A 22,333-nucleotide genomic window follows, 5' to 3' on the forward strand; every position below is an offset into this window, starting at 1 on the left:
TCATCATCTAGTGATGGGAAGTGAGACTGAATTCCTCTGCCTGACTAGTTATTTTCACTCAAGTGTACATGCACACTTTCTGAAATATCAATATCTAGATCATTTAAAACACAAAAAGACAGTGGTCAAAGTATACAACTTTTAATGTGTAAATATGCAATGACATGAATGTGTTGAGAATCACATGCACACAGTCAGGAACTTTGCTGTGAAGAGAAGAAAGTGAATCGAATGAAATAAAGTAACACAACCATGACTTGTAGATCACATACAGAGTATTGTCTTAATGTCACACAATAACACAGACAGTGTCGTACCAGTAGTGCTCGTCCCTTTGTCTCGATAGGCAGTAGAAAGGCTCCAACGGCACAAAGCACACAGGCCACAGTAAATGGCAGCAAAGCTAAAATCACTGAGTGTGACATCAACACCTACAACACACAAAGTCAAACATTAAAAACAGACACCCACATTGAAGGATAAACACTTGTAACACACATTCACATGTTAATACAAACACACACAATCATCAGCCAACATGAACAACACACAGTCACAGACCTGTGCTATGAAGGGGGCGATCATGCCTCCGATGCGGCTGAAAGAAGTGCAGAAACCCATCCCGAGAGAACGCACCGCAGTCGGGTACACCTGAGAGACCCGAAGGAGTCATCAGACACACACACACGGTATACACCTGAGAGAGGTCTGTACAACACATTGTTATACACTCACAGTAAATCTACGGCTGGAATGTAAAAGTTGTGTCCACATACCTCTGCAGTATAAATATAAACCACATTGAAATTCATGGAGACCAGAGACCTGATCAGGAAGAGCAAAATGGTAAAACCAAACCTGGAAAGAGAGAGAGCGAGAGACAGAGATAATCTGATGAACAAAAGTATTGATACTGTATTTGAAATTATTGACTAAATAAAACAGTCAAATAACCTCGCCCCCACCCCAAGTGTTTACAGTGCATACATAGTAGAGCAAATGTTGACCAGCATGAAGAACAGAGCTGCCATGAGCTCCAGCAGAACCATGCTCAACTTCCTCCCAAACACGTTCAACAGGAAAATATTCAGAGGGATGACTGGAGACAGACAGACAGAGAGAGAGACAGAGAGCAAGCACAAAAACGAATCAGACTAACACACGAATAGTACTATTATTCAGATAGCAAAACAAAAAAAGAGTTAATCTGACCACAACTGTACACACACATACAGGGTTTCCACTTGACACTGCAGAAATATGTATTTCTACTGGTTGGTTAAATTTACATATCAATAAGGTGCTAATGCCATTGGTTGCGCTTGCAGAGATAGTGAAAGTAAATACCTTCCCGTCTGATATTTACATGCAAGCGGTAGGTCATGTTCTGAAATTCTATATTCTATTTTCATATTTACAATGTGTATGAGTTCACTATGTCCTGATGTGTGTGTGTGATATACAGTGGGGAGAAGAAGTATTTGATACACTGCCGATTTTGCAGGTTTTACTACTTACAAAGCATGTAGAGGTCTGTAATTTTTATAATAGGTACACTTCAACTGTGAGAGACGGAATCTAAAACAAAAATCCAGAAAATCACATTGTATGATTTTTAAGTAATTAATTTGCATTTTATTGCATGACATAAGTATTTGATACATCAGAAAAGCAGAACTTAATATTTGGTACAGAAACCTTTGTTTGCAATTACAGAGATCATACGTTTCCTGTAGTTCTTGACCAGGTTTGCACACACTGCAGCAGGGATTTTGGCCCACTCCTCCATACAGACCTTCTCCAGATCCTTCAGGTTTCGGGGCTGGGCAATACGGACTTTCAGCTCCCTCCAAAGATTTTTTATTGGGTTCAGGTCTGGAGACTGGCTAGGCCACTCCAGGACCTTGAGATGCTTTTTACAGAGCCACTCCTTAGTTGCCCTGGCTGTGTGTTTCGGGTCATTGTCATGCTGGAAGACCCAGCCACGACCCATCTTCAATGCTCTTACTGAGGGAAGGAGGTTGTTGGCCAAGATCTCGCGATACATGGCCCCATCCATCCTCCCCTCAATACTCGTCCTGTCCCCTTTGCAGAAAAGCATGCCCAAAGAATGATGTTTCCACCTCCATGCTTCACGGTTGGGATGGTGTTCTTGGGGTTGTACTCATCCTCCTTCTTCTTCCAAACACGGCGAGTGGAGTTTAGATCAAAAAGCTCTATTTTTGTCTCATCAGACCACATGACCTTCTCCCATTCCTCCTCTGGATCATCCAGATGATCATTGGCAAACTTCAGACAGACCTGGACATGCGCTGGCTTGAGCAGGAGGACCTTGTGTGCGCTGCAGGATTTTAATCCATGACGGCGTAGTGTGTTTCTAATGGTTTTCATTGAGACTGTGGTCCCAGCTCTCTTCAGGTCATTGACCAGTCCTGCCGTGTAGTTCTGGGCTGATCCCTGACCTTCCTCATGATCATTGATGCCCCACGAGGTGAGATCTTGCATGGAGCCCCAGAACGAGGGTGATTGACCGTCATCTTGAACTTCTTCCATTTTCTAATAATTGTGCCAACAGTTGTTGCCTTCGCACCAAGCTGCTTGCCTATTGTCATGTACCCCATTCCAGCCTTGTGCAGGTCTACAATTTTATCCCCGATGTCCTTACACAGCTCTCTGGTCTTGGCCATTGTGGAGAGGTTGGAGTCTGTTTGATTGAGTGTGTGGACAGGTGTCTTTTATACAGGTAACGAGTTCAAACAGGTGCAGTTAATACAGGTAATGAGTGGAGAACAGGAGGGCTTCTTAAAGAAAAAATAACAGGTCTGTGAGAGCCGGAATTCTTACTGGTTGGTAGGTGATCAAATACTTATGTCATGCAATAAAATGCTAATTAATTACTTAAAAATCATACAATGGGATTTTCTGGATTTTTGTCTCTCACAGTTGAAGTCTACCTATGATAAAAATGACAGACCTCTACATGCTTTGTAAGTAGGAAAACCTGCAAAATCGGCAGTGTATCAAATACTTGTTCTCCCCACTGTATATATACAGTTGAAGTCGGAAGTTTACATACATTAGCCAAATACATTTAAACTCAGTTATTCACAATTCCTGACATTTAATCCTAGTAAAAATTCCCTCTCTTAGGTCAGTTAGGATCACCACTTTATTTTAAGAATGTCAAATGTCAGAATAATAGTAGAGAGAATGATTTATTTCAGCTATTATTTCTTTCATCACATTCCCAGTGGGTCAGAAGTTTACCTACACTCAATTTGTATTTGGTAGCATTGCCTTTAAATTGTTTCACTTGGGTCAAACGTTTTGGGTAGCCTTCCACAAACTTCCCACAATAAGTTGGGTGAATTTTGGCCCATTTTGGCCCACTCCTGACAGAGCTGGTGTAACTGAGTCAGGTTTGTAGGCCTCCTTGAACACACGCTTTTTCAGTTCTGCCCACAAATGTTCTCTTGGATTGAGGTCAGGGCTTTGTGATGGCCACTCCAATACCTTGACTTTGTTGTCTTTAAGCCATTTTGCCACAACTTTGGAAGTATGCTTGGGGTCATTATCCATTTGGAAGACCCATTTGCGACTAAGCTTTTACTACCTGACTGATGTCTTGAGATGTTGCTTCAAAATATCCACATAATTTTCCATCCTCACGATGCCATCTATTTTGTGAAGTGCACTAGTCCCTCCTGCAGCAAAGCACCCCCACCTTCACGGTTGGGATGGTGTTCTTCGGCTTGCAAGCCTCCCCTTTTTCCTCCAAACATAACGATGGTCATTATGGCCAAACAGTTATATTTTTGTTTCATCAGACCAGAGGACATTTCTCCAAAAAGTACAATCTTTGTCCCCATGTACAGTTGAAAACCGTAGTCTGGCTTTTTTTATGGCGGTTTTGGAGCAGTGTCTTCTTCCTTGCTGAGCGGCCTTTCAGGTTATGTCGACCCGTTTTACTGTGGACATAGATATTTTTGTACCCGTTTCCTCCAGCATCTTCACAAGGTCCTTTGCTGTTGTTCTGGGATTGATTTGCATTTTTCGTACAAAAGTACATTAATCTCTACAAGACAGAATGCGTTTCCTTCCTGAGCGGTATGACGGCTGCGTGGTCCCATGGGGTTTTTACTTGCGTACTATTGTTTGTAGAGATGAACGTGTTACCTTCAGGCATTTGGAAATTGTTCCCAAGGATGAACCAGACTTGTGGAGGTCTATGATTTTGTTTCTGAAGTCTTGGCTGATTTCTTTTGATTTTCCCATGATGTCAAGCAAGGAGGCACTGAGTTTGAAGGTAGGCCTTGAAATACATCCACAGGTACACCTCCAATTGACTCAAATGAGGCGCTTCTAAAGCCATGACATCATTTTCTGGAATTTTCCAAACTGTTTAAAGGCACAGTCAACTTAGTGTATGTAAACTTCTGACCCACTGGAATTGTGATACAGTGAATTATAAGTGAAATAATCTATCTGTAAACAATTGTTGGAAAAATGATGTGTCATGCACAAAGTACTTTTCCCACAATACATACTACCTCAATAAGCCTGACTAACAGGTGTCTGTATATAGCCTTGCTACTCTTTTTTCAAATGTCTTTCTACTGTTGTTTTATTTCTTTACTTACCCACACACACACACACCTTTTTTTGGCACCATTGGTTAGAGCCTGTAAGTAAGCATTTCACTGTAAGGTTTACACCTGTTGTATTCTGGCGCATGTGACAAATAAACTTTGATTTGAAGTAGATGTCCTAACCGACTTGCCAAAACTAGAAATGTGTGGAGTGGTTGAAAAACGAGTTTTAATGACTCCAACCTAAGTGTATGTAAACTTCCGACTTCAACTGTATATATAGTGCCTGTTAGATATTTGGGATATCCTGGGATGTGCTTTTGTATGTTATTGCTGTTTCAAGAGCAAGTTAGCTAGCATGCTCTAATTGTATGTTATTGCTGTGATAGTTAGCTAGCATGCTCTAATTGTATGTTATTGCTGTGATAGTTAGCTAGCATGCTCTAATTGTATGTTATTGCTGTGATAGTTAGCTAGCATGCTCTAATTGTATGTTATTGCTGTGATAGTTAGCTAGCATGCTCTAATTGTATGTTATTGCTGTGATAGTTAGCTAGCATGCTCTAATTGTATGTTATTGTTGTAAGAGCGAGTTAGCTAGCATGCTCTAATTGTAATAGTTGCATTAGCTCCCTGCTAATTCAGTTTTTTCCATTCTAACAGACGAATCATGAATCTACAGCCATCGACATACTGTTGTCCTGCACATCTAATGTGATTCCTTAATGTCTATTGTCAGAATAAACACCAATCAACTGGGACCGCAGGCTGGGTATTCCTTTCTTTAAAAACAATGCAAGACAGTTACTAAGAACGATCTGTTACACTGGTACCGAGACCAATCTTCTTGTCTTCACTGGACATGTGTTACACATGCACGCGCACACCCATAGTTCTCCACCTCCAACCCCTCACTCACGGGCAACCTCCCCTAGACAGCTGATGAGGAGGGTCTGGTAGTCGCTAAAGCCGAAGGGAATGCAGTAGCACAGCCCGTCCTCTGGGTGGCTGTGTTTCTGCTGGTGCTCTGCATCAGCGTCTGTCACACACAGCAGGTTCTTCTCCAGCAGCTCAGAGCTGCTCAACACAGAGCCATAGTAGGAGAAGGACGCCACAAACCTAGACACACATAAATCATTAAACAACCACACACACACACACACAGTTAGAGCTTCACAGCGCAGAGCTGCAGTAAGAAAAGGACAAACCTAGAGCACACGTATAGATGTTGAAAAATAGAATGTCATTCACCCTTCCACACCACACCGTCCTCACATACTCAAATACAAACAGGGAAGTAGGAGGAGAAGGAAAAGTGTATGGGGTATTACCATGAGTACCACAGTAGTAGGGAGGTCCTCCTGAATGCTGGACTGACCAGGAGGCGCCAACTGCCCCTGTCTTTCTGAAACACATACACCACAGAGACTTCAATAAACACACACACACACACACACACACACACACACTACTCACCACCACAGGTTCCACGAGGCTCCCTGGTGGCATGGAGGCCCTGTTCATCCTGGCGATACGCTGGAGTGTTTCCACGGCAGCCTGCACGTTTCCTGCTGACACGTTGTAGCGAGCCGACTCCGGGATAAGCTACAGACACATGGGCACGCCAGGAAAGTTAACCAGGATGAGAGTGTCAGAGAGGCTAGTCTCAACACTATTCTGAAGTTGGGGAGTCATGGGGAGAGAAGGGGGGTGGAGGGGATAGAGAAGGAGTAGGGAAGGAGAGTCCCAGAGTGTGAGGGGCGTGTCAAAGAGAGATGCTGCTGAGACTCAGAGGAGGCGGGACTCCTACCTGGAAGAGAAGGAGGAGGATGACACTGGGGATGACGGACAGGCGGATCATCCAACGCCAGCCCAGCGTTGGAACCACAGTCATACCCAGCAGGATGATGAGCATGGAGCCTACCATCCAGAAGATCTAAAGGGGAAGACAAAACTAAAGCTGAAACAACTGTGATGATGATGGCTAAGTGAGGCTATGGTGACTTACTGAGGCGAGAGGTAGCAGGTAGGATCTGTAGCTTGCAGGGATAAACTCTGTCTTTAGGACAAACCTAGGAGAAAGGAGAGTGACATCAGTAACAACGTGTCGAAGAACAGGGAACTAGGTGTGTGTGTGTGTGTGTTGATTGTGTGTGTGTGTTGATGTGTGTGTGTGTGTGTCAGTCTTACCCCTGGGAGCACCCGGCCACGCCACAGCCTACCATTAGGCGAAGGAAGATGAACCATCCGTAGGACGGAGAGAAGGAGGTGAGCAGGGAGAAATATGCTGCCCACAAAGAACCTCCAAACACCACCTAGATAGATTGATAGACTGTCAGACACATCTACACATTCACTCCGACACAGATGGTTAAAACCGATAAAAACAGTTTCCGGAAGATTTCATCTTTAGTTCATCACATAAATCTGTAAAAGGGACATACCTTCCAGCGTCCATATCTATCGGCCACGTATCCACTCAGCACTCCACACACCATGAACCCTGCAAACACCATCTGAGACAGAGACAGACAGGAAGTTATATCATATACATGTTTAATAGGTACGACCACATATTTAAATGTATCTGCATGCTCATTGGTGTATTTCCCCACCGTGGAGACCAGAGCCACCTCCCAGTCGTCCAGATGCCATTCACAGCGGATCTCAGGAGACACCACGGCCAGCAACATGATCTCCATGGCCTCCGCTATCTACAATAAATACATGCACGCTTATATGCTTGTGCAGATCCTTTATCAAGAGTCTTTTTCACTTACATACTGACAGACAAATAGACAGACAGCTAGACACACACAGACACTCACGCTGGCACTGCCCATGATGATGAACAACAGAATATGGAAGCGACCAAAGCCGATGGTCTCCACCGCTTCCTCCACACTGTACGTCTGCGGCTCTGAAACACAAGGTCAAAGTTCAAATCCCACACACTTCGCCCCCACATTATCCATTCCCAGCACATGACCAAACACTCTACCCACTGGGTGGTTTATGAGCGGCACTCACCTTTGACCTCTTGGTGTGGTTTGTTGACCTCTTGGTAAAGGCCGTTGACCTCTTGGTGAGGGTTATTGACCTCCATCTCCACTTCCTCTAGCTGGATGGCACTAACCAGCTGAGTCTTCATGGAGGACCTCCTCTGTCTCCCTACACTGCCCATAGACACTGCAGTCTACACCATTACCAAACTATTAATATAAAATCTTATGCACAGACCGAGCTATGGATGCAAGGACCCATGAGATCAAAATTATAGATTTAATTATGTTTTGAGGCTATAAAGTTTGTTAACAATTAAATTGTTCACAAACAACGGAGTTAAAACAAGCTTATTTTGAGTTCTGAGGGGGTCAGTTGAATTTAGCTCATGAAGCATGTCAAAGTTATTTTGTTTAAGAATCAATTCGTTTTACTGTGCAAAAATAGATGTAGAAATCGCAAATTGTCCCTTTAATATTATTACAGATACGATGCCCTGCCAAAAACCTACCACAACATATAACATCGTCAGCTGGCCATAATGTAACATAACCAACAACATTAAGTCTACCTGTCAACTAGCTCTCAAGAACACAAGGGGGCCCAAGCGGGTTTACAGCTTCCCTCTCTTGTATTTTCAGAACATAATGGACCACAGCTGACTCCATGTTAACTACAATCCCGACACTCTGTAATAACGTTTAGAAACGCTAAAATAAAACTACAAATATTCGGCAAAGTTTTCAATTAAAAATATATATATATATACTGAACGTTATCATACATTGAACAGCGCAGACTTATTATGCGACGTTAACCGCACATCAGTAATAATGCACTAAGTAAACTATGCGGTAAATCACAGCACCGCGGGGAATCACTGTTACCTGCTCTTTGTGATGAATTCGCAACTTTATTGAAGACGGCTCTTTGTCCTGATGAATAACTTTTCATATATTAGCCATCTTGAGAATCAATGTCAACGCAGAAACTCGGCGAGTTCTGCCCACCTTGGGACAGGTAAATCAGGAAGTTGATGACAACACCCCTAAAAAAGTCAGACGACACGTTTTCAGGTTCCGCCTAACGACGCATGTAACTACATATGATAATTAGTATTCAAATATTGTAAAAGTTCATAAACAACCCTATTCAAACCGATCTCGGTTTTCCCATAAGTAAAATGATCGCGAAAGTTTGCCACTTCCTTTTCTGTCCACGATAAATTATATTCAAACAGGACTACCCAACGAGAATTACAACTTGCCTTGGACATTAATATATTTTAGCCTACCTGGTATTGTTGAGATAGATAGATATCTGCCGGTGTGTGTTGGTGAGAGCAAAGCTACAGGAGAGAGGTTGGGTTGCAGGTTATGGGTTGACAATAGTTGAGGCATTATTCAGTCAGGTTTATCCTGTTGTTTCTCCCCCCTCTGTGTGTGTGTGTGTTGGAAGGGACAGAAGGGTTAGGTATCAGTTATCAGAATTGGGAAGGAGGTGCAAAACTAAACAGAAAGACTTCTGTTCCACAGCTGCACTCACCTGTAAACCTTAGCCAATCTCTACAACAACAAAAAGGTACCAGCAACTAAAATACTATCATTTTTTTTTACACTTTTGTAGAGAAAAAAAAGATGAAGACAGCAAAGGCTGAGTTTAAACACATTTCTTTAATGTTTGATTCACACATCATTTAGACTCAATACACCATGGGGATGCAGCTCAGAAGGAGAGAGGTACGAAGAGTGGGAAGGTGAGAGAGCTGTAAAAACAGGTATTGGTGGTCCTGCCCGACAACATTGCAGACATGCCAGACCTCACAACAGCTGGATAGGTGTTTAACATACCAGTTAACCACAACATGTGATTTTTGACTGAGCAGTCGATGCGGTGGCATGCGACCATTGGTTGACGCAATGCAGTGTCTGTGAATCTAGTCGGGCAGGAACCCCACCCTGGTCTGACATTTAATACACCCGAGCGTCTACTACAAAGACACGCCCCATGGTGTGGCCTATAGATGAGCCCGCCCCAGTCTCAAAGGTAAACAAAACACATACCCTCTGGAGACAGAGTATAGGCATATGATATCAGGGCCAACAACACACCTGCTCCGACACTCTGGAGACACACACAGAGAATCACAGATCTAGAAAACACAGAACTATGAAACGCAGATCTAGAAAACACAGATCTATGAAACATTCATGAGATGCCCGCAGCTACTCAAAGTCCAGAGCTTGAAGTGACAAGAGAATCCTATCTTTTTAGATAGGAATATCAATCAACATCAGTGTGTCTGTGCTCCCCATGTCGGTATAGGCTGTGTGAGAGATGCTGTTAGACTGAGCAGACAACACACTCCAACCCCCTGTACAGAGGGAGAGAGGGGTCTGTTATTGTAAGTTACTTAGTAGCACCAGGTGAATCGGTTTGTCGTCCGTGCACACACACACATCTGTGACTCCACTCTCCGTATAATCCCACAGCCTTATTGACATGTACTAGGTCCAATCAGGAAGGTTATAAGTCCCAGCAGATGAAGAGTTCTGAATCAGGATTGGTCCACAGGGAAGATGATGTGTTAGTCCTTCTGTTGGAAGGCTGTCCATATAATTGAGCAATCACAGATAAAATAGTTTGACATATTTTACGCTTATATTCATTTTCTTTTATATACTATATTTAATGTTATCAATTTTCATTTAGGTTCAAAAATATTATTAGAAAAGGCAAAACAAGAGAATAACACCAACATATTGTATATTTTCTACTGCTTGATTATTATGATGTGTTATGTGCTTGGATGGATCATGTTCGGATGGCACTTCTCACTCTTTACTTGTGTTACAACTCTTCAGTTGAACTTTTGTTTAAAAAAAAAAATCTTATTTTAGCAGCATGCCTGAGAGAAGACAACAATTAACTGTCACATCACTAATAGCTAGCTAGCCGATGCCTCAAACGTAGTCAACATGCTGTAGATAGCTAGAGCACAGAGCTGTATGGGCAAATCTTCTCTCGCCTGCACAAACCCACACATTACTGACCATTGACCAAACCCAATAAGACCACAGAGAAAACAGCCTGAAGCAGAGATGGAAGCCAGCCATGCAGCCATACCACCAGCAGATGGAGACAAAGAGCACTTCATAACCACCACCAAACCCACCAACTACTACAGTATAGTATATGTCGATTTGTCCTAAATAGCATTGTTTCCTAGATCCACCTCCTTCGAGAGGTTCACCTTTACATCCATTTGGATAAGAGCTGACCAAGAAAAGGAGATGAAGAAAGGAAGCCATTTGGGTTAAATTAGACAGTGTTTTTCACTCGCTATAAACCACCCCATCAAAATCCCCAAATTCAAAATCACTTTTGCGACACGTTTGTCGATGTTCATACCATTGTATACAATCATTCCTATTCCAATCTTGAATTTCACAAGATAAACACTATCACAATTTGACAGAGTCAATCATCACCTCAGAAATGCCTTTGTTCTGCCGCAGAAGGTCACATTGGTGGTGGATGCGATAGGTTAGCCCCATGTCAAGTCTTTTGACACCTACTGAAAAGAGCTATATATATACACATTATATCTGCAAATCCATGGTTTTTCCTTCTTCATTTTTGTACCGTCAACACATGAACACACGGGCAGGGAGCGACTATGCTAAGCGACGTCTCCACTGCGATAAACAACGTTATGATCAGCTCCACGGCAACAGTGAGCGCCAACACAGGGAGAATACAGCCATAGAACATCCAAACAGTATTGGTCTTTTTTCATCTTCTTTTGAACAAAATAAAAGGATTTAAAAGTATACTTTCAGAGCAATAAAAAATAAATACAATTTCAATACTCCATTGGTCACCCTTATTAATTCATATTGTGCTCATTTGGGATTTTTATATCTACTAATATTTTCATTTTTCATATACTTTTTTCATCTGTATATTCAAGTCCCCCGTGCCCAAAGTATACTATACTCCAAATCTCTCTACAGTGCAAGACCTCACCAATATGGCTGATGAATGGAGAAGACCTCACCAATATGGCTGATGAATGGAGAAGACCTCACCAATATGGCTGATGAATGGAGAAGACCTCACCAATATGGCTGATGAATGGAGAAGACCTCACCAATATGGCTGATGATGAATGTGTGTTGAAGGCAATGCGTGGTTAACTTAATGACAGGAGACATGAGGCTGAGGTTTAGCACCACATACACGAGGTCAGGAAGGGTAGAGACGACCCCTCTCAAGGAAGCATTTCTATGGAACTGAAGAAAACAAACTCGATCCTCCTGTCCAGTGGAAACACTGTGCTGTTGAACGGGGAACCTTTACAGAGAGAAGAACCCTGTAAAGAACCGTGATGTTATTGTTGTAAGGAAATCGTATCTGTTGCAGACTGGTTCAGTCTTGTTCAGACCAGCTTATGAATAGTAGTATGAGCCTCTTTACACCAGTTTAGGGAAAGTGGTTCTGACTGTTTCAAACTAGTTTGGGGTAGTGGTTCCGTCCAATCCATACCTGCTTAGGATGAGTAGTTCATACTGGTTCGGACCAGTTTAGAGTCAGTAGTTTTGACCAGTTATGGGGTAGGGGCTCACACTGGTCTAGGAGTAACTGCTGGCCACAGCAACCTGTTTCTGGGCGAGCCGTCGTAGCTCCTCCCTGATGGCCTTGATGAGGGAGGCGGAGCTTTGGGCTGAGGGGGAGGACTCGTCTAGGGGGAACTCTGGAGTGGGAGGGGCCAGGAGCATTGGGGGGACAGAATGGTCTCCCAGAGAGGAGCTGGGCATCTGAAACACACCGGAGGAGGAGAACTCAGGGAACGACAGCACCTAAAGAGAGGGAGATAGATCCGAGACAGGGGTAAGAGAGATCAAATTACTCCTCTGGAAAACAAATGTTTCTCTTCATCTCTGACATATGGTCCGCCCAATACAGTCTCATGCTGTCCCTGTTGCTCATCATGAAGTCTGGACTCACAGTCTCCCTGCTGGCTCCGGGTCTGGAAAGGTCCTGGTCTAAAGGCTGCTGGTTCCAGCTGGAGCCTGTTGGCCCAGAGACGCTGCGGCCCACCCCAGGGTACGCACTGATCCGGCTCGACAAGCCCACCTGAGTCAGGTGATGCAGCTGAGCACCTGAGAACACAAACACACCATATGTAACTAATCATTAGCTACACACATTAATCCCAATTAACACACACCCATGGTGCCTTTACCTGTGCTTCCCCCAACAGGCCGAGGTCTGGAGGAGGAGGGAGGCTCTTCATACTGCCCCCTGTTGGCGTAGACAGAATCCTGCAACTGCTCCTCTTCAGTAACATAGGCCTCTGAACCCAGGCCCTGCCTGAAACACACACATACACCAGATTTTAGAAATGCTGACATTCACCGAATGTACTTCAGCTTGGGTAGTATAGTAACATCTGTCTCACCTCTGCGACAGGCCTTGTATTGACGAGGGAGACATCCCCAACTCTGCATACCTCTGGACAGGAAGAGGGGAGAGAACATATATATATATATATATATATATATATATATATATATATATAGAGAGAGAGAGAGAGAGAGAGAGCATAAACATGTAGATGCAAAGTAGTAAAGAGGGAGAGAGAGAAGCTGAGAGGTTGAGAGAGACAGCACGATTCATACTTCACAGAAGAGACCCTGGGAGTACACACAAACACACACTCTTACCGCAGAGAAGGGGCTGTGTGTGGGGGCTGCGGGGTAGGAGCCCCACTGGCGTGATGGGTGTGTCTGTGGGGAGGGAGAGGGGCTTGGCAGGGCGGGGCTGACCTGCGTGACCCCGACACTGACGCTGCCCTGGGAGGAGGGCGACACCAGGGCGAAGGCATCGTCCAATAGGGAGTGCATCTGTTGCCGCGCCTCCTCGATGGACGGCTGAGGGGGCACATAGGGGGGCGGGGGAGGGGCGTGGTCAAACACCTCGTCGTTAGGGGAGGGGCTGCCGTGGTCTGGAGGTAGGTCTGGGTCGGACTGGAAGAGAGAGAAGAGGAGGAAGTGTGAGTGAGCATGTATATGGTGTGTGTGTGTGGCCTACATGGTGAGACACACATACTATGCGCACCTACACACACACAGTATGCGCATAGTATGTGTGTCTCACCATGTAGGCCACATTGTTGAGTCCAGGGTATTTCCTGTAGGTGGCACTGTTGTCTGTGAGTAGGCGGTCTCTGTCCGTCAGTCTGTCTGTGTCTGGCAGACTGCCGTTCCCCTGCTGCCTCCGCCGGCACCGAGGAGAGCGCCTCCCCCTGGCAGTGCAGGGAAAGACATCGGCACAGATTAGTCACAGACACATTTATACAACGGAGTCACACAGAACCATCTAATTCAGTCACAGACACTAATACAGATCGGTCACACATATTCAGCGTGACTATTCTTTGGGATCTACAGGGAAACCGTGTTCAAGGGATGCAAATATCTTCTATCGAGAGGTCGATGCAGAAGAACGAAAAGGAGAATCTTGATACAAAGAATGAAAACCACCTGATGCTAGTGAGAGGTATTTATGAAACAAGTTGACCATGGAGGAAAGACGAAGAGTTTGAGTATGTACGACCATCTCACCTCTTCCTGGATTCCCCTGGGGTGGGGGGCGAGGGGTGGTCGGGGTGCAGGATGCTGTCCATGTGGTCATGGGCTGAGCTGTAGAGGCGCTGGGGACACCCTCCCTGCCCCGCCTCCTCCTGCGCCTGCCCGAAGGCATCCAGGATGTCATCCATAGAGGGGAACTCACACTGGCCCCGCCTCTTAGCCCGCTGACGCAGCTTGTTCCTGTGGTGCTCGATTTCTGACTTATGTCTCAGAGCCACCTAGATACACACACACACCAAGATGTTAAGGAGTTTTAAGGTGTGTGTGTGTGTAATAGTGTGTATTCTCACCTCTGCGCTGACCCTCTCTGTGATGGTGGGGCTGTGTGAGCGTTGTGGTGGGCTGGGCCGGGGCTGCATGGCAATCAATTGGACCTTGTTGGCCTGGCGACCCCTGCCGTCAGACGAGCCTCGGGACAGACGGTCCACGTGGTCAAAGATGGAGGAAGAGGAGAGCAGCTCATCTGGACCACTGCCTGCGGGAGGGACTGGGGAGCGGGAAAGAGGGAGAGGGGAGAGGGGAGGGGGAGAGAGGGGAGGGGGAGAGAGGGAGAGGAGAGAGGGGAGAGGGAGAGGGGAGGGGGAGAGAGGGAGAGGAGAGGAGAGGAGGGAGAGGAGAGAGGAGGGAGAGGAGAGAGGGAGAAAGAGAGTAAGGTAAACTGTAGTAATATTGTAGCACTAAACTGGGTTCTTCCTGTCAAGCTGCAGCTTTACTGAACCACTCAACATGAAGCGAGGACATTCCCATCTTATTCCTCCCTATGATCCAGGCCAGAACAAAAAGAAAGGAGGCCAGAGAGAGAGAGACAGAGAGAGGGGGAGGGGGCAAGAAGCATTATCACTTGGTGATCAGGGAGAGCGATTCAGGACATGTTCACATTGCAAGCTTCTTCCTCCCCTCCGTTTCTGCTCCCTCCCCCTCCTCCACTCGCTCTCCATCCTGCGTGCTTTCCTGCACTCCTCTCTCCCCTCTCCCTCTCCCTCTCCCTCCCCCACTCGCTCTCCATCCTGCGTGCTTTCCTGCACTCCTCTCTCCCTCGCTCTCCATCCTGCATGCTTTCCTGCACTCCTCTTTCCCCTCTCCCTCCCCCACTCGCTCGCTCTCCATCCTGCGTGCTTTCCTGCACTCCTCTTTCCCTCTCCCTCGCTCTCCATCCTGCGTGCTTTCCTGCACTCCTCTTTCCCCTCTCCCTCTCCCTCCCCCACTCGCTCTCCATCCTGTGTGCTTTCCTGCACTCCTCTTTCCCCTCTCCCTCTCCCTCTCCCTCCTCCACTCGCTCTCCATCCTGCTGCTTTCCTGCACTCCTCTCTCCCTCCCCCTCCCCCTCCTCCACTCGCTCTCCATCCTGTGTGCTTTCCTGCACTCCTCTTTCCCCTCTCCCTCCTCCACTCGCTCTCCATCCTGCGTGCTTTCCTGCACTCCTCTTTCCCCTCTCCCTCTCCCTCCTCCACTCGCTCTCCATCCTGCGTGCTTTCCTGCACTCCTCTTTCCCCTCGCTCTCCATCCTGTGTGCTTTCCTGCACTCCTCTTTCCCCTCTCCCTCCCCCTCCTCCACTCGCTCTCACATTTGCACATCGCACATTCACACACACAAATATATACACACTCGCACTCTCTCATTCACACAATCTCTCCCTCTACCACTTCTTCTCCTCTGTGTTTCAGCATGGGCATTGTAGATAGAATAGTATACACGTAGAGATGACCTGATTCCTCATTGTAATCTACCTGACAAAGAATCCAGTTTGTTCTATTATGGTACATTTCTATCAGAATGTTCTGAATAAGGCTTCAGGGTAAAGAGAAATGGCAGTGTCTCTTGCCATTCTTGGGCGTTTTGTTTCGGTGCGGTTTCCCCTCGTGGGGCGTGCCCACATGTCTGGTGGTCTCCTCTGCAGACTCCCTGCCACTCGATTGGTCGCTACCTAACGAGTCACCATCTGACGGGGACAGTCTGGCCAATCAGAGAAAAACAGCGGTTAGTGTGGGGTTGTGGATTAGTGTGGATGTATCCCTGCTTGTGGATGTGTTACCAACCTCCCCCTTCGGCGGTTAGCGCGGGCAGCCTTGGTGGAGGAGCCCTTGGATCTGGGAGTGTTGAGATCCCCTCCCTCAGAGGGGGTGGACTCTTTGATGGGCACAGGGAGGGCACCAGGCTCCTGGATCACCATGATGTCATCCTTACTGTGCTGCCCCAGGTGGAGCTTGGCAAAGTCAAACCCTTTCACACTGGAAGCCTGCAGCTGGAGAGAGAGAGGGGGGGGGTATAGAAAGGGAGACAGAAAGAGGGGAGAAAGAGAGATGGGGAGAGAGAAAAGGGTGGAACAAGTAGAGATCCAAGCACATCAAGACCTGTATGTATGCATGACTACAGCCTTATGCCCTTCTTATTTTGATGCAATTCCAGTCAGATAACAAATCCAGTCCCTCATCTAGGTCGACCCTCGACCCCTAACCCTTCACCCCTGCCCCTGACCTTCTGTCTCTGCTGGATGGTGTTGATGGCGTCAGGCTGGAACTCCAGCTTCTCCGAGCCGCACAGTTTCCAGTAGAGGATGATGATGATGAAGATAGCCAGCAGGACAGGCACCACCACCCCCACAATCAGCCAGACACTGCTGCTCTGAGTCTCAGACGGGGGCACCGTCAGGGTCTCCACAGCTACAGAAGACAAGTACAGTATGTACATATACAATCAGCTTACACTTTTATCTAAGCAATATGCTACTGTACATTAGGAAATGAGTGCAGCCAACCTGCATGGGCATACAATTGCGAATCACTGGATACAACTTATCGAAATCCCACATACACAAGCCACCCGCTGGTGCACGGACACACACTCGCACACGCACGCTCGCATGCATAGACTCACGCTGGGCAAGGGGTCTCTGGACGCGGTGCCCCAGTACGATGGCAGCCCGTTGCAGCTCCAGGCGGTTGAGGGTGGCAGCGGTGGCATCAGCAGGGACTCTCTCCCCCTCTGGTCCCTCCACGAAATACACCACTTCCAGAGAACGCCCTGAACCTGCCAGCCTCGACACACGCACCACCTGGCGATAACGCCGTGGAGTCAGAGTGTGTGTGTGTGTGTAGTGTGTGGGGGAGTACAGCATGTGCATGTGGTAAGGATGCTTCAAACAGCACCAGTAGTGGGTGCGAGAGTGGATAAGTGTGTTGAGTACCTGTAAGCTGTTGTTGCCCACGGCCGTGGATCTTTTCCAGCGGGGTCGTTGACTCCCGTCCCCTAGCCCCTCCTCCAGCAGCAGGGCCAGACGGCGCTCCAGACGAGCCTTGAAGCTCCGCTCAGTCACCGTCTGCTCCTGGACACCCAGTAACACTGCAATACACACACTCAACACTAATGCACTTCTCAAAAACGGCCGTCGTGACTGCAACACATGCATGCAGCTCTAGCGCGGTAATTCTCTCCACATTCGTACCGGTGCGGACCCAGGAGGAGCGTAGATGGTGAGAAACGTTCAGCTCGGGGTAGTGGAAGGCTGGAGAGACAAACACAGGACAGCAGGTTACTTCACTGATGTCCGTGGGGCACGCAACTCATTTAGAATGGGTATGTGTGGGAGTACAGTACATGCATATGGTCAGGATGCTATAAACGGCACCCAGGTGTGAGAGTGTATAAGTGTGTGTGCGCACATGCATGTGTGGGATAGTAGCTGGTGTATAGATGGGGTGTGCGTGTAGTGTCAGTGAGGGGTAGATGAGATGTGTGTGTGGTGTGTGTGAGACTTACGTTCAGCGATCTGCAGCGCGGGGAAGCCCAGGTAGAAGCTGAACTCCACCGTGCTTAGGTGTCTCAGGTGACCGCTGACCTCTGACCCCAACAGGTAGCCCCGCCCATCACGCAACGCAAACGTGATGTCCACCGGAACCTTCTGGTCACCCTGCAGCTTGGCCTGACCCATGGTGATGTTCAGAAGCTGGAGGTAAACACACACACACACACGTTACAGATTGACAAACTTTTTGATTGATCTGAATCGCTTTCCTCAGCTCTGCTGAACCTACCCAAGTAAATGGCTAGTACACACACATTCACGGCTACGACTCTTACCTGTACAGTAACGTTGCCAAATTCATGTGCACGTCTGCGTGTCTCTGTGTAGGCCATCAGCAGTCCTCTCTCCACTCGCTGACTGAAGTTACACACACGCACATCCACGTGACCGGGCACAAACTGCAGCACTAGAAAACACACACATTATAGATTATCACACTGACAGTACACACACATTATAGATTATCACACTGACAGTACACACACATTATAGATTATCACACTGACAGTACACACACATTATAGATTATCACACTGACAGTACACACACATTATAGATTATCACACTGACAGTACACACACATTGTAGATTATCACACTGACAGTACACACACATTATAGATTATCACACTGACAGTACACACACATTATAGATTATCACACTGACAGTACACACACATTATAGATTATCACACTGACAGTACACACACATTATAGATTATCACACTGACAGTACACACACATTGTCCAATGCAGCACTAAAACGCACACACACACACACACACAGTGATGGGAAGTTCGGCTCAGAACTTTGACTCGTTCAGTCAAAAGAACAAATCTTTGGACTAATTCAGTTCATTTGAGTTAGTAATGCCCAGAGCATGAAGGACCGCCTACCAGCCAACGATGAACTGGAAACTCAAGTCATGATTCTACTGCAAGCCTCTAGTTCACCATAGCTTATTGGAGCTGCATTTTGTGACAGACTTGTAAAAGTTTGATTTAAACTATGTCTATGTTTTGTAGATTGCTAGGCATACGACTCCTGGGGGAATGCATTGCTTGACTGCCATGAGGGCGATGAGCACAATATCGTTCAAACTGCGCCCCCCTAAACAAATTTGTTGAGCAGAGGCGGTGTATGTTTTGGTTCTACAAAGCTGTGTCATCACAACATTCATTTCATTCAGGAGATCAATGATCAGTTCTGAACATGTATTTTTCTTCTCTATGCTGCCTGCATCATGATCTACTTCCATGTGCCAATATATGACAGACAAGTGGTCTGACCACCATGTCTCTGGAGCCTCTGAGCCGGAGGAGTGTGAATCAATCCGACCAGCAGGTCAAACGAATGATGTAAATTAACGACTCACTCAATCTCTTTCACTTCTGAGTGACTCGTTCATTTTAGTCGTTCGAGACCTGCTGGTCTCAATGAGTCCTATAGCAGGATTGATTCATATATATACACAGTGCCTTGCGAAAGTATTCGGCCCCCTTGAACTTTGCGACCTTTTGCCACATTTCAGGCTTCAAACATAAAGATATAAAACTGTATTTTTTTGTGAAGAATCAACAACAAGTGGGACACAATCATGAAGTGGAACGACATTTATTGGATATTTCAAACTTTTTTAACAAATCAAAAACTGAAAAATTGGGCGTTATTGCCTGAAATGTGGCAAAAGGTCGCAAAGTTCAAGGGGGCCGAATACTTTCGCAAGGCACTGTATATGTATGTGTGTGTGTGTGAGAGTGAGAGAGAGAGTGAGAGCAAGAGAGGAGAGAGTGGTTCCTACCAGAGTGTATCTGGTACTTGTGATCAGGTATGCCGTAGAGAGGTGAGACAGTGGGGAACAAGGAGGAGCTTCGTGTTGATTGGCGCAGAGCGTTGACGACAGACATGGCGGTGAAGATCAGAGGTCCCGCCACAACACGGAACGCAAGGCTAGACGGAGTTCTCAGGAACTGGCAGAAGGAGAGAGAGGAGGGGGGGGGGGGGGAGAGAAGAGAGCAGAGGGAGAGAGTGGAGGAGAGGAGGTTGGGAGGGAGAAGAGAGCAGAGCAGAGGGAGAGAGTGGAGGAGGAAGCCAGGCATGATTGGCTTTCAAGACATTTGTGAAGGGCAAATTTGCACATTCCTGCAATGCATCTCATGATTACAATCATGCTCTTTCCCCAAAGCTTCCCCAGTGAGTATTGATAGTAGGCCTACCTGCAACTCCACTGAGCGGTTGAATTCCCTCTTCAAGATGTCCCTGACCTGGCCAAAGCCCACAGTGGAGCCAGACTTTGGCAGGACTAGGAAGAGACAGGTTTAACCTCAAACAACCTGCATTCAACTATTGCCAACGCATTCCCTGAAAACACACTCCTAAGCTATATGTTAACCAAGGCTCCCTTTAAAACAGGTGACCATGAGATCCTAGCACAACACAATTGACAGGCCAGAACAGTGCAATGCATCCCCATCTACAATATTGGCATACAATTGCCTCTCATATGTACCTCCATCTCTAGTCTACTTTGAGTTCTACTGGTGTTGTCTTACCCACTCTGACCAGGTACATGTCAGGCTTGGTGACGTTACACAGATACTGGCGTCCTGGAGGGGCTGGGGGAGTCCGGGTGATGCTCGCCAGGGTACCAGGGGTTGTCGTGGTAACAGTGGTTGCCTTGGTAGTGGTCGTCGGTCGGTTGCTGGGGACCTCGGTCACAGGTGGTGGTGGTGGTGGTTTTATGGGTTCCCTCCCTGGAGGTCGCAGCATGGGGGGGCGAGCCAGGCTGGTTGTGTTAGATGGGGGCAGTGGAGGGTGTCTGCCAGGGGTAGCTGGGGGGACTCTGGGCCGAACAGGAGGCTGAGGGGGTACTCTGGAGGTGGGTCTAACTCCAGGGGTGGAGGTACCCTGACCCTCCCAGAGAGTGGGTGAGAGGGTCAGGGGAGGGGTGGGACCTGCTGAGGGGACAAGAGGGTGCTTGTGGTCCCGGGCAGGAGGGGGCCCTGTGCTAGGGGAGGGGGATGGGGGCTGAGTGTGTATGTGTGTTTTTGTGGTAGTGGTGGGTGTGATGCCAAGTTTGGGGGTGGTCTTTGGGGGTGGGATGACAATTTCTCTATCTCTGTCTCTTTCTCCATCTCGATCCCTCTCCCTTTCCCTGTCTCTCTCCCATTCTCGCTCCCTTTCCCTCTCTCTCTCCCGTTCCCTCTCCTCGTCTCGCTCTCTGGCCAGCAGATTAGTGTAGTACTCCAGACTGTTCATATCCGGCAGCAGCAGCTCCGTGGGCTCCAGAGGAAAAATGTCCCCCAGGTCATAGTCTTCTTCATCCCAGTGAGGGTATCCCTCAGGCTGGGCAGGGTGAGTAAAGGGGAGACCCTCCCGGAGGGGGGAGGTGGGGGACGTATAGGGTCGGAGGAGGCTGGAGGACAGGGGGAGGGTTGGGCGGGAGGGGAAGGAGGTGTCATAGGAGGCCACGTCGTCAGGGTCGTATGTGTGACTGGGTAAGGGTGTGGCCAGGGCCAGTTCCTCCCCCTCTGGGCCCATGAAGGAGAGCGTTTCCAGGTAGTCACCGGACCCCCAGGCCTCCTCTAGGGAGGGGGCGTGTTCCCAGGGCGGGGGCGGGGTGAGGGTGGGCTGGCTGTGGGGGGGCAGAGGAGGGGGGTGGCTGGGGGACAGCAGGTCCGGGGGTCTCAGGAGGAGATGTATGCCCTGAGCTTCATCGTCCACTGAGGCAGCGTCAGTGTTACCATGGGGACTAGTGTCTTTGGGTGGGGTGGCGCCTGGCCATCTGGAAGAGGGTGACGATGACGACCGCGATGAGGACCGTTTTGTTGTCGTTCCGTTGGAGTCCACCCCGCCTGTGGAGAGATAAACTACCGTCACAACACGTGTGACTGTCCAGGCCAGAGTGGCCCATAGTGCAGGAGCCTCTCCTGTTTCTGTAGCGCGAGGCAGCTTGATGTACAAGTACACACCCTGGACAGGACGCTAGTTTTTCGCAGGGCCGTGTACATGTGTGCATGGTTAAAATTCATGTATGAACATAGCAGACTGAGCAGAATCCCTGCTGGTGGCTGAGAGACCTAGTTAAAGCTGAGCTCCATCTAGAGAATACAATGAGCAGAGGATAGAGGCCAGCACTGAGCTCTCTCTCACTCACACACACACACACACACACACACACACACACACACACACACAGACACAGAGTCGACCCTAGCCTTTTAGGGGCCCTAAGCGAGATTTGCTTGTGTGACTTCTATCTCATGGGCAAAACATCTGTGTC

General features: G+C 47.4%; 3 protein-coding genes across 6 annotated transcripts in view; 1 reads left to right on the forward strand and 2 right to left on the reverse strand.

Annotated features, from left to right (window-relative positions):
- LOC139392792 (pyridine nucleotide-disulphide oxidoreductase domain 1) overlaps positions 1–22,333 on the forward strand; it is a 783,634-nt gene that overhangs the window by 519,816 nt on the left and 241,485 nt on the right. The gene's annotated exons all lie outside the window — the stretch shown is intronic.
- On the reverse strand, positions 126–9,019 carry LOC139392995 (SVOP-like). 4 transcript variants are annotated; one of them, XM_071141303.1, is made up of 17 exons: positions 8,887–9,019; positions 8,480–8,640; positions 7,620–7,778; positions 7,418–7,509; positions 7,205–7,303; positions 7,034–7,105; positions 6,780–6,904; positions 6,598–6,661; positions 6,400–6,525; positions 6,066–6,194; positions 5,921–5,994; positions 5,509–5,708; positions 988–1,099; positions 777–858; positions 562–651; positions 318–431; positions 126–206 (listed from the first exon to the last, which is right to left on the reverse strand). In XM_071141303.1, exons 2-17 carry the CDS (start codon positions 8,544–8,546, stop codon positions 195–197), a joined length of 1,617 nt encoding a protein of 538 aa, XP_070997404.1. In that variant the 5' UTR covers positions 8,547–8,640; positions 8,887–9,019; the 3' UTR covers positions 126–194. The 4 variants fall into 4 exon arrangements, with proteins under 4 accessions (XP_070997404.1, XP_070997405.1, XP_070997407.1 ...); XM_071141304.1 differs by having other exon boundaries at positions 7,620–7,785; XM_071141306.1 differs by lacking the exon at positions 8,480–8,640 and having other exon boundaries at positions 8,887–8,953.
- On the reverse strand, positions 11,187–22,061 carry LOC139392557 (UPF0606 protein KIAA1549-like). Its single transcript, XM_071140603.1, has 20 exons — positions 22,013–22,061; positions 20,604–21,905; positions 20,268–20,353; positions 19,853–20,021; positions 18,327–18,457; positions 18,006–18,192; positions 17,692–17,751; positions 17,434–17,588; positions 17,124–17,301; positions 16,725–16,909; positions 16,286–16,491; positions 16,072–16,202; positions 14,539–14,735; positions 14,222–14,466; positions 13,755–13,902; positions 13,322–13,624; positions 13,057–13,109; positions 12,841–12,968; positions 12,603–12,757; positions 11,187–12,454 (listed from the first exon to the last, which is right to left on the reverse strand). The coding sequence occupies exons 1-20, from the start codon at positions 22,059–22,061 to the stop codon at positions 12,227–12,229; spliced, it is 4,296 nt and encodes a 1,431-aa protein (XP_070996704.1). The 3' UTR covers positions 11,187–12,226.

Source organism: Oncorhynchus clarkii, chromosome 33 (assembly GCF_045791955.1).
Source record: "Oncorhynchus clarkii lewisi isolate Uvic-CL-2024 chromosome 33, UVic_Ocla_1.0, whole genome shotgun sequence".
NCBI classification, from domain to species: Eukaryota; Metazoa; Chordata; class Actinopteri; order Salmoniformes; family Salmonidae; genus Oncorhynchus; species Oncorhynchus clarkii.